This window comes from Eptatretus burgeri, chromosome 4 (assembly GCF_056783735.1).
Source record: "Eptatretus burgeri isolate ZD-2024b chromosome 4, Ebu_testis_v1, whole genome shotgun sequence".
Lineage (NCBI taxonomy): Eukaryota > Metazoa > Chordata > Myxini > Myxiniformes > Myxinidae > Eptatretus > Eptatretus burgeri.
In genome coordinates, this window is record NC_140964.1 from 99,375,364 (window position 1) to 99,388,023 (window position 12,660).

Sequence of the window (12,660 nt, forward strand, 5' to 3'; positions counted from 1 at the left end):
AAACCCGAATTCTATCCAGGTTTCTCCTAATGACTCCATCTTTGCTTTTTGCTTGTTTGGGTTCCTTCTGATTACTCCAATGCAGTACTATCCCAATTTGGTCTTCCATTTGATTTGAATTGAATTTATTTTAATCTCATTCTGATTTCCATTGAATAATAATAAACGTCATGGGTCAGGGTCAGGTGTCTGATCAAAGCGGAGTTATATCAAAGCAGGACGTCTTGATACTCGGTCATCACTGCCAGCAGTTATAAAGTGGCAGTTATATTTATGTCTGTTATTAATTACGTAACACACCAATTCACAAATACCACAAAAAACAAGTCCTGTTGAGGGTCTGCCAATCTCTGATTGCTCCTTTTTCTTGTTTTTAACGTGTGACATGCAAGTTGTGTGTCCTTTAATGTTCTCATCCTCAGTAAGTGTGATCACCATTTGATCAATTCTGGATCGTGAGGAATTATTGGTACCTATTTCTGAGCCGTCTTCATGTTGCATGCATCAGGGAAGGGGGAGGAAAAGTTGAGAAAGCAAAAGGGGAAGAGATTGAACAAAATAGTTAGAAACGGTTTGAAGGGAAATCCAAGGGGAATGTATAAGGGAGGGAACAATTGAAAGTTGCACAGTTTTTGTGTATGTTATATGGAAGTAACCACTTAAGCTGGTATCAGTGATTTGACCAGCATGCTTACATCGAGAGCATGAAACGACTTCTTTCCTCCCAACTCACTTTGGCCTCATCGAGCTGCTGCTTAGTCTAAACATGTGCATTCGGAGAACCCACCTTTCCCAAAGAACTGAATGGCAATGTGTGGTCTCTTCTTTTTGTAATGCATGTCGAGCTGGAAACTGACCACACAATTGACTACGTCCTGGCATTCTGAGAGTTGACAAAGAGGCATGCTGTGCTAATGCACCTTTTAGGTCATCAATCGTGGCCTCATAAACTACTTTGGTGTCTCATTCATTAATGGAATGCTGTACTGTCAACATTTTCTCCACCAGTACATGTACCTTATGAATTTATTTTCTCACTGGAATCAAAGTATGTCACTATTCACTCCTTTCTGGAAAATAAATTCAAAGTGAGAGTATGGAAATGTATTGTTACGAATTCGCGCCCGCCGGCGTTCGGACAGCCGCTTTAGCCAATGGCGGCCGTCTCGCCCACCGAACGGACAATTCAGTCGCGACTTTCCGGAACAACGCCGAAAACCAGTCACGGGTGTGCTCCAAGCGCACACCACGGCCGAGTCAATATTCTACCTGCGCTCGACAGGGTCAATCGCCGAATTGTCGATATACCTAATTATTCACGCGGGCAGCCTACCGAGAGACCGTACCTCAGCGAGGTCTGCTTGGACATGAACTGCTTAAGCGGTTCGTTCCGTCCTGGGATAACCGAGCGGGGTATTATCGTGAGACCTCGTTGGACCCGATTCTTTTATCGGCTATCAAAAAGCCCGCTATTATTCCGAAGGCAAGATAGCAGTTCAATTGGGGAAAGAGGACACAACGAACGGGTGACATTCAGACAAGCACATTTATTATTTGCACACGTACACAGTAATGCAGTCATGCAATCAAGCAATGAATTGGCGGGAAGGGACAAGACGCGAGCAAGACGAAGCACTACAACCGTCTATTATTTATTATTCACAAGCACTTAACAACAGTTATACTTAACGGGACACGGCACCACAACATTCACACAAATAAAAGCAAGGAAAAGACCCCCTCAAAGAAAAGGGGGTCAGACTGGGCCCGTAGGCCTTTATAACGTGGAGCTTGGCGGACCGAAGGAGTTCCACGAGACCGTTGCAGCCAGTTTGGCGCTGGCTGGCGAGCTCTCTCCGGCTCTCTCCACACGAACGCGCAGGTCTGCGCGGCACAGCAGGTTTGGCCACGCTCTCAGCTCGCGTGTCCTCCGCTCTCCTGGACTTCCCCCCCCCCGACTGTGTTCTCCAGACTTCACTGACTGACTCCACCGACTCACGACTGCGAACTGGCGCTCTGCTCGGCCTTTTATAGGGCTCGAGAGACGAGATCTGACCTCCGCTCTTCAACCTTCGACCCCCACTGGCCCCGCCCCTTTCTCTTTTTTGATCCGAATTCCGAGGCGAAGCTTCCACAGAGCAGACGTGCGCGAGATCACCAAACTTGCTCGGAGAGTTGACATGCGCGAGATCACCAGACTTGCGCGGAGAGCGGATGTGCGCGAGATCACCAAACTTGCGCGGCGAGCAAACCCCCGCGTGTGCCTGCAGCAGCGATGCCGTTCGATCCGGACTCGCCGTGGCTGGTGCAAAGATGGCGTCGCTTCGGGGATGAAGGTGAGGCGATATTATTTGGGTTGGTCCATTGGGGGAGATGCGGTTTAGGAGATGGTGGGGAGATGTCGTTGTTATGAAGGCGGTGTGGAGAGGGTGGTTGGTGGTTGATGTGGTGGTTGGTGGGTGGCGTGGAGAAGGTGGTTGGTGGTTGGCATGGTGGTTGGTGGGTGGCGTTGTGGTTGGTCCAAAATAACAATAGTAAAGAAAAACGGCTAATTGAAAGATCACAGCCCTGTCCACACGGATAAATCCCATTAAACAATGGTGGGGAAATCTAACTGAACACAGTCTTATCGGCATAACTGAACTAAGGACCTATATGGTGTTCTGCGAATTTCCACAGCTGTAACAGTATTATTAGCCCCTGTTGGTCTTTGGACTTTGTCCGAAACGGGGACTTATGGATTTAGTCTCGATTTTTGTATGCATGCGTGCATCCGCAACCATATCTCGGCCATGTATGGACCAATTTTATTTGTACTCGGTACAAAGACAACACATGATGGTACTGCACGTAATTTTGTTTCGTGATGTGAACAAAGATGGCCGACTGGCTGCCATTTTACTTGTAAAACAACGTGATGTTGAACACGTCCTCAATCGTTTCTCGGACATGCATTTACCGATCTTCTTCAAACTTGGCACACAGATAATGAATGATGGCTTACATATGCACGTCACTTATTTTTCCGAGATCAAATCCAAGCTGGCCGACTGGTGGCCATTTTGTTTCATAAATGTGTCCCCCATCATTTCTCAGACATGCATGGTCCAATTTTGTTGAAACTTGGTGCAAGCACAGTATGTACATGATGGCATACACATGCACCTCACTTTATTTTGCGATCTGATCAAAGATGGCCAACTGGTAGACTGGTGGCCATTTTAGTTGTACATAAATATGAGCTAGCTCTTTAACTCCATATAGCAAAATTACTATGGCATTGAGGGCAATGACATTTTCTGTCTTTTTTGCTTGTTTTAACTGGTTCCTGGAGTTGGACTGACTCTGCTTGGTTTGGATTGCCCCTTTGACATACCGTCTCGTCAACAGGTGCAGCGCACCCTTTACGTCACAGTGCCACACAAACTTGGAGAATGTCAGGAAACCAAAATTAGTGGCAACCACGTCAAACATACTGACTAATTAGACTCACAAAGTTAAATGAGCAATTAAGAGGCTATCTTTTATCTTAATCCGTTTAATTCCTGCGATCATTAATCTGAAGATAAACAGACTCCTCGCCAGATTAAGCCCAATTTTAGCCACATAGGAGTGAGTCATTCGGGGCGAGAAGAAAAGTAAATAGAAACACATTTATTCATAGTAAAAGCAAAAAAGAAGGTTAAGCTCAAATAACGTAAAGTAAATAAATTATATGACGACATGCTTAATATAATTTCCTTAAACTAAATATCATCGCCTATTAAACACACAAGCGATACAAAGGAGCGATTAGAGATTTGTGATAGGGCGGAGTGGACGGGTAAGACCTTCCTTTTGTCCAGGTGCCGTCGTGTCTAGTTTTTGCTCTTATGGGCAGTTTAGTGTTTTGTCACACACAATGGGCTGATTTTCGGCTTTGGATCCAGGCAATGTCACTCCCTTTCAGATCAAAGCATGGGCATGACCGGCAGTCATCTGTCATTCATGGCTGAATAGCTTGTTGAAGTGCTGGATGCAATACATTTGCAGAATCTGGCAGAGAATTCAGTAGTAGACTACTTAAGGTTCCACTGCAGAATCCCTGTTGGCTGTTTCGAGTAGTGTAAGTAAAGCAACCCCACATGACGTAACTCCTCTGCCTCATTGGCTGGCAAGGTTTGGAAGGGGCAATTTGAATCCCATTGGCTGCTGGTTTCAAACAGCATGGACACTCGTCTCATTTTTGTAAAGTTCCATTGCTTTTGTAAGTTCTTTGGACACTGCATGAGCCGAGCCGTCCTCAGAGGGTTTGAATTGAGGATGATGATGAGTCGGGGGAACAACGCTTTTAAAACGATCCACCTCGACAATTCCTATTTCCACAAATACAAAGCGACCTATATCTAAAAATGTACAGTTGCCTGCAAAAGTATTCACCTCCCCCCTCCCCCCCCCCCCCCCGCTCCAAAAGTTTTCACATCTTGATGCCACCTGAGCTTGTTTCTTGATACTTGGAAATCAAACTTAATATATAGTCTTCACAAACTACTCCAAAGTGATGAAGCAGGGTCTTCTACTCTGCTAAGCAGCTGCTAAAAAAATGCAGATAAAATGTGAATAAGTTTTATTAACAGAGGAAATCAGATGATTCTCACTTCCATCAGTATTCAACCCCTTTGCCTAATTAACCCTAAATCGCTTCAGGAGCAAATTATTTGTTTGAAAGGTTACAAGATAAGTGTAATACGTTTCACATGTATGTAATGAGTGGTTTAACTTAAAAATTAAGCTCCCCACTTATCGAAGTGAGTTTTAAGGTGCAACTCACTTGGTTCAACCAACAAGGCAGACATGAAAACCAAAGAGCTGTCCAAAGAAGTCAGACATGAAATGGTGGAGAAGCATCGTTCAGGAGAGGGTTATAAGAAGATTTCAAAGTTACTCGTTATCCCATCAAGTACGTTGAAATCCATCATTAAGAAGTGGAAGACGTGTCCAGACTCCACCCAGATCAGGTCGCCCATCTAAACTCAGCAGCCGGGTAAGCAAGAAACTGGTTTGGGATGTCACTGTAAATCCAACAATGACATTGAAAGATCTGCAAGGATCTATGTCCGAGATGGGGGTCAGTGTTCATGAATCAATAATATCTCGTTCCCTTCACAAAGCTGGCATCTATGGATAGATGGCAAGAAAGAAGCCATTATGGAAAAAGATGCATCTAAAAGCTTATATAGAGTTTGCGAAAAAGCATCTTAATGATATTGCCAGCATGTGAAGAGAAGTTTTTGTGGTCAGACGAGATATAAATTGAACATTTTGGTCTAACGTTGCATCTGGCACAAGCTTAACACTGCACATTACCAGTCAACTCCATCACTACTGTTGAGCATGGTTGTGGCAGCACCATGTTGTGGGGTTGTTTTTCATCTGAAGGGACTGGCAAGCTTGTCAGGATAGAAGGGACAATGGACGGTGCAAAGCACAGGAGAGTCCTTGATGAAAATCTGCTTGAGTCAGATTCACATTTCAGTGGGACAATGATCCGAAGCACAAAGCTAAAGCCCGACTGGAGCGCCCGAATAAGAAGAAAATAAATGTTCTTGAGTGGCCCAGTCAAAGTCCTGACTTGAACCCAATTCAACATTTGTGGCGAAACTTGAAGATTGCAGTCCATTAACGAACGATCCCCATCAAACTTGGCATAACTCGAGCAATTTTCACGTGCAGAATAGACAAAGATTTCACCATCGCACTGTACAAAGCTGAGAGAGACCTACCCAAAAAGACTTGTAGCAGTGATTACTGCAAAAGGTGCTTCCACCAAGTGCTGACCTACGGGTCGAAATACTTTTACAACCAGTGAATTTTGATTTGTACATAATTTTTGCAGACATTCCTGACATGTAACTTCCTTCAACTAAAACAGTGTTTAGTTTGTATTGATCTCTTCAGTTATGAATATAAAAAAGTTTATTTAGAAAAATTGGTTCTGCATAATTTGTACTTCATCAAAAAGTGGCATCATTGGGAGGGGCTGAATACTTTTGCATGCCACTGTATAGTTCACCAAATCACTTTATTTGTTCGTATGCAGCCTGTGGCTGCTTATGCAATGACCGTTACCAGCACGCTGGTACTCGTTTTTGCCGACCTTGGAAGGATGACGAGCTGAGTCCACCCTACCTTGTAGTTAATTCAACAGGGGCTTGAACTCAAGACCCTTGGATCTTAAGTCAAGCACATTAACCGTTTTGCCAACACCAGGCCTAAGAAATCGCTAACGACTCTATAATTGATTGCTCTCCTTATCCCCTGGCCCATTTCCATTCCAATACTTTCTGTGAGAAGTTCAATGCCATATCTGAGTTGTTCTGTTTCTGTTCCTCGATAGACCCCTGGCTGATTATGGGGTGGGGGAGGGGAGGGGAAATCCCATGTACAATAGGTAAACAAGAAAAAGAGCAATCGGACATTGCAGACCTTCGCCAGGACTTTTGTGTGGTGTTTGTGTACTGGTATGTTACTAAACTAATAGGAGACATAATTAGAACTGCCACTTTATAACTGCTGGCAGTGATGACTGGATACCATGATGTCCCACTTTGATGCAACCCCGCTTTGATTGGACACCTGACCCTGACCCATGATGTTTTTTTTATTATTCAGTTGAATTTAGAATGGGATTAAAATAATTTCAATTCAAATGGAACACCAAATAGGTACAGTCCTGCATTGGAGTAATCAGAAGGAAACCGAACAAGCAAAAAACAAAGATTAAGTCATCAGGAGGAACCTGGATAGGATTAGCATTTCAGCTGTGACTCCTCTACCCTCAAACCCATCCAGGCACAGCCAAGTGAGCCTTATTCAAAAAAAAAAACCCACATCAAAAAAATAAAATTCTGGTTGCCAGACCATGCGTCCAATCAAGTTGAAATTAAAACATGTATTCCCTATCACTACTCGATCATAATTATGAAGTTTCATGTCAATTGATTAAGCGGTTCCACAGGAAACATTATTTAATATTTTTCTTCAATCCAATATGGCTGCCAAACTATGTGACCTATCAATTATTCCTTAACAACCATGTACACACATGGCTTGGGGAACATTTGTGTGATCTGTCCCTCGATCTGTCCAGCCGTTCTGACGAAGATTTTTATAGGTTTTAGGGTAAATCCAATATGGCTGCCTGCTAAACCATGTAACCTATGATGTCATATGTGAACCTTTTGTTCCACATGGATAGGCGGTCGTACGTGTAAAGGTTCGCCTTGATCTGTTCAGCCACTTCAGAGAAGAAGATTATTGAAGGTTTTTTTTTTTTCCCCCCCCAACAATATGGCTGTCGAATCACGTGACTGATGATGTCATCATTTTTTTCTGTAGACCATTTTATCCCGAGATGACCCTCAAAAACTTTCATGCCGATCAGATGTGGCGTTCTACATTTGCAGTTATGACATCATAACGAAGGCACCTCTGACGTCATTAAAAAAAAAATCTCACTTATTCCCCATGAGGCGTACTTGCTATGCGTCAAGTTTCAATTTCTTCCTTGGTGTGGTTTCAGAGATACAGAGGTCCAAAGTTTTTTTTCAAACATGGCTGTCACACTACGTGACCTGTGATGTCATTATCAATAAAACATTCCACATGAGTGGTCACTCCTATGGTGAAAATTTCGTCTCGATCTGACAAGTGGTTGCCGAGAGTTCTGTGCGGACAAACAAACAAGCACATAGACTGGTACTTACAAAATCGTCAACTTGACCTCTGACCTTGTCTAATAAAAGCTGTCTCTAGAGAAGGTAGCGACGCAAACCAGAAGTTTCTACGATGATTCTGTACCAAACCATCAAAAATCGAATGTTTGACCTCACTGTGACCTTGACCTTTGGCTGATTTTGACCAAAATCTAATCAGCACTTGCCATCACCCTACTGAATCACGTGGTGTAATTTGACATTGGTAGCTTCTTCCCTTCTCGAGTTATTGAGCCTACAAACAAACACACAAACACACACACAAACAAACAAACACACAGAGGACGGAAGTCATCAATATACTTACGAAATCTTTAGATTTCGTAAGTAACAAACCCAAATGCAATACCCTCTCCTTCGGCTGTATTTCTTCCACAGAGTGCAAATTGTGGTGGATGATGTTTTTATGAATTATTTTTGAATTTTGACTAACACTAACACTCTATACAGTCCGAAGCACAAAGCTTCTTAGATATATGATGCACACAAAGATATATGATGTGCTTTATTGCAAAATGTCTCAAAAGAAAATACTTGGTTTTTTTGGTAAACTCTTTTGGGGGAAGTGGGTTAATATGTTCATGAGGTTAGAGTTGTAATTGGACCATGGTGCGACTCCTTTGCAGGCACGATACGCCAGGTACGCCGCAGGCTTTTCCCAGTCGGCTCCGCCCTGGGCCGTGGTATTGTTTGGAAATGGGAGCAGAGTGGGAGTACATGGGCGACCTATGAAGCCGACGTCTGTGTTGCGATCCAAGATGCCTATGAGCGGCGGCAACCTGGTGTTGACCTTTCGCCCCTCGGCTTACCATATTTCATTGACTTCAACATCATGTGCCAGATCAATGGGCAAACGCGCTTTCGTCGGCGCGTTTTGGTCACGCATGAAGCACCCTACCCAACAATCTTAGTGTCTCCTAGTGGGCAGCGGCTTCCTCAAACATCATCAGATTTAGCTGTGGGACTTGGGCCTGTTTCTATGCCCTCTACCTTGCTCACTCAGTCCTGGGGTGGAATGGCTGCTGGATCAATCTCAGGTCAACACATGCAGCCATGGCTACAAGGTCAGAGCTGGATGAGCATGGCACGCTTTCCAGCAGCACAGCCAACAATGCAATCCACAAGCCTGAGCCAGGCTTGGCCCTTATCGTGTGGTTGTCAGCAGTGCCAAGCGTCCAGTGCCCGGGCACCAGCACAGAAGCGCAAAGCCTCCACCTCTGCTGTTGCTACACCTCATGGAGCTGTTTCAACTACAGCTGTTGTGGGACAGCCAGGATTGAGCACACAGACCAACACCCCTTCAACTGGGCCTTGGCTCACCACTTTACGACACCACGCTCCCAGTGTTGCCCTTCCAGTGGCAGGAGGACAGGTGATGCTTGGGGGGACTGTGAACTGCCACATAGGATCTGCACTCCTCTTACCAGGGTAGGACAGATGTCACTTGAAATATATATTATCCAATATGACCTTTCCATTTTAAATTTTAATGCTGCAGGTAAAATAATTGATGTTGCCTGCAGGGTGACTGCCACACAGGGTAGAGGAGTAAACAGCTCTGCTCTCCTGCATTCTGCATTGACAGGTCAGTATTGTTCCTTTGTCCTTCTTTTGCAATGTTTTCCCTCAGTTCATACGCACACGCACACGCACACACACACACACACACACACACACACACACACACACACACACACACACACACACACACACACACACACACACACACACACACACACACACACACACACACACACACACACACACACACACACACACACACACACACTTCATCATTTCGGACATTTTAAATACAATGAGCAACTCATAAAATTTGGCCATATTTATTCCTGACGTACGATTTGTTGAAGCTTGAGCCGTGACTATTCTTCATGCACTACATGTAGATAATTGCCATTTCTAGTTGATTGAATGCTCATGATCAATCAGACAGGATGGTGTAGACGTAGCACACTTACCTTTGACCCAACTACTATAAACTGTTGGATAGGTGCTTCACAGACAGGGTGTTGCATCACAAAGTGTGCGGATCCTCGGATTGACGTAAAGCTGGCAACCCATCAACTAGCATTTGTTGGCGGACTTTAAAGATCCCATCCTGTCGATTGCAAAAAGTAAACGAGTTGTAGCTCCGCCATCCTAAACAAACTTCCAATTCCTGCCTAAATTACAAATAGCAAGTGGTCTGGTCTTTTTGATATTGCTTCAGGTTACGTTGCTTCCCATCTCGAATGTTGTTGCTGGACAGGCTTCAGCTTCCACACTATAAACAAATTTATGACCTCAGGTGTTCCCATGTCATGTGTGAATGGCCATCTTAAGCTATGAAGGGCAGCCATAACATAGCATGATTCTCTTTTTCTGTATTTGGACGTATAGATTCAAACCCTGTACATTATAGAGCATTATAGTATTTTGCTTTCGATACTATTTTCCTTGGACAAGGAAATACCATGAAGCAGGTTATATAAGGCTTGTTGACTGAATGTTTTGTTTGTTTCTTTTTTAAATTATATATATTTTTGGCAATAGCAAGTTCCATTTAACAATTTCCACTGAATGAATAACTGTTACACACTCGTGAAGTTGATGTAATTACTGTCGCCAGAGATGAAGGCATTGCATTTGGGTCTATTTGTTTGTTTGTCTGTTTGTCTGTCTGTCTGTCTGTCTGTCTGTCTGTCTGCACAGAATCTGAGTATGTCTGTTATTTACGTACTCTTGAAATTTTCGTTCATATGCAGCACAAGGTTGTGGGGTAGCATCATCGGCTGAGGGTACAGCTGTGCCGCTGATGCAATGCCCCCTGCTGGTTAGGGCACAAATTTGGAACTTGGCCATGGTGCCGGCAACAGCTCGCCTTCTCTTCAAGAAGGACACCATGGGATCTTAATCCTCCATCAGCAAATGCTGGCAGACGGGATTCCCGTTTAACGTCCATCCGATAGAGACGGCACTCACGTTGATGAAACACCAAGATGACATTTTTTAGATGGGTGGGGATTCAAAGCCAGGCTTGACAGCTTTGAGGTGAATGTGCATACGTTTAGGCCATCCTGTCAGGTCACTATTGTAATGTGAGTACATTGATTAATTTCGTATGATTGGAACGTGCATATGTCTACTAATTAGATACTATTGAAACTTGAATACATCTACTAATTAGATACTATTAGATATTACTAATTGGACACATATGTCTACTCATTAGATACTATTGGGACATGCATATGTCTATTAATTACATACTATTGACATGCAAGTACGAATATTAAATAGGACTTTTACTACTGGATTGTGCATATGTATATTAATTATGTACTATTGGAACATAAGTAGGTCTATTAAATACCCAATTGGAATGCGAGTATTAATTACACATTAGAATGTATTAATTACATAACACACCAGTTCACAAACGGCACACAAGTCCTGGTGAAGGTCTACAATCTCTGATTGCTCTTTCTTGTTTGTCATGGTTTGTAAATGATGATTGCTGTTTAAGATTTCAGATGGATTATCATGATTATGAAGATTAGATTGAAACTCGAGAGAAAGCTAGGAAGGCTGATAGCATGTGGTGAGATGATGTGCTTCCATGGGGTTTGCCTGGCGATGCAGGAGGAGCACTGCACACACTGCCGCTGAACAAGCCTTTAACCATGTTGCACCCTCCGGTTGTGAGCCGTGACGACTTGCGTCCGGTGCCTGGAATCGAGGGAACTTGTCGGCATCTGAAAAAGACGAAGACCAAGAAAGGTGCTGCCATTTTTAACCTTGAAAAAAACAACTTTTAAAAAATGCATCGATGTAGTTGGTATAAACACAATTATCTGTACCATATTTTCATGCAAATATACCTGCCCCCTGTTATACCTGGGGGAAAAGTGCTCGAGGAAAATTTCAGGCACGTATTACCTGCACATGGGTATACCTCGCAAGCCAGCTTTCCTGTCCACATGACCAGGCGACATGCGATCTCCATATTCCCAGCAGCCAACACGGCTTTGTTGTCAAGGACCAACAAATGGCTCTTTTCAAATATAACTGCAGTAAATAACCAATTGACATTAAAATGAATATCTTGAGAAAGGGTTGTTGTAATAATTGAAGTTTACTGTCCCGATGTGTTAAAAAAAAACCGGCATGGTTTCCGGTACTGATGCGACCGGAAACGAAGCTGCTCATCCATTAGAAATGTATAAATGCATTGCAGGCTGTTGAATTTTATATCAATCCACAAAATAGTCTTTACCATGACAAGTGTCTGCAGTACAATGCCAGGGGTGTGATCAGTTACCAAGTTTCTTGTAGAGCACTCACCAAGTGGCTTAAGCACTCAAGCAAGCACTCTGTTCCAAACCATTGATAAGGAACTGCTTGCTTGGCAAGCATGAGCTAGCTGCTTGGTAACTGGACACACCCCTGCTCTCAGTACAAGTAAGAGAAAACATAAAAGTTTCACTGCCGAATTCAAACTAAAAGTGAAGAAAAAGTAGGAAATTTCTGGCGAAGAAGAAGATGAGAGTGATGACTATATGGATTGTGACAGACCCGCACTTGCCAACTCCGAGCTGCTTCAGCTGTTTCACCGCAACACAGAAGACGAGGACTTTGTGGACTTTACGGAAGATTATTTACTGGTACCTAAGATAGCTTCAAAGGAATTAGATATATACTTTATTAATGTGTAGGTTCCCTTCATGTACAGCCTTTTTGGCTGCTGGTTGCATCATTTGTTCGGGGTGCGGCTATGCTGCTGATGCAATGCCCCTATCCAGTACACTGGTGCTCATTTTGCCGACCTCGGAAGGGTGACAGGCTGAGTCAACCCCCGATGTTAATTCAGCGGCAAACGGGGCTCAAACTCAGAGCCCTAGGATGC

At 43.6% G+C, this 12,660-nt stretch overlaps 1 protein-coding gene across 3 annotated transcripts in view; it reads left to right on the forward strand.

Moving 5' to 3' along the window:
- Window positions 1-12,660, forward strand: part of LOC147028739 (E3 ubiquitin-protein ligase DTX1-like) — a 60,850-nt gene that overhangs the window by 23,421 nt on the left and 24,769 nt on the right. For all 3 annotated transcript variants that reach the window (XR_015057690.1, XM_085879411.1, XM_085879412.1), the window contains exons 2-4: window positions 8,381-9,182; window positions 9,278-9,339; window positions 11,397-11,534. Coding sequence is in view for 2 of the 3 variants with exons in the window: in XM_085879411.1 (XP_085735537.1) it covers window positions 8,381-9,182; window positions 9,278-9,339; window positions 11,397-11,534 (1,002 nt within the window). In the remaining variant the exon portion in view is untranslated. The remainder of the gene's footprint in view (window positions 1-8,380; window positions 9,183-9,277; window positions 9,340-11,396; window positions 11,535-12,660) is intronic.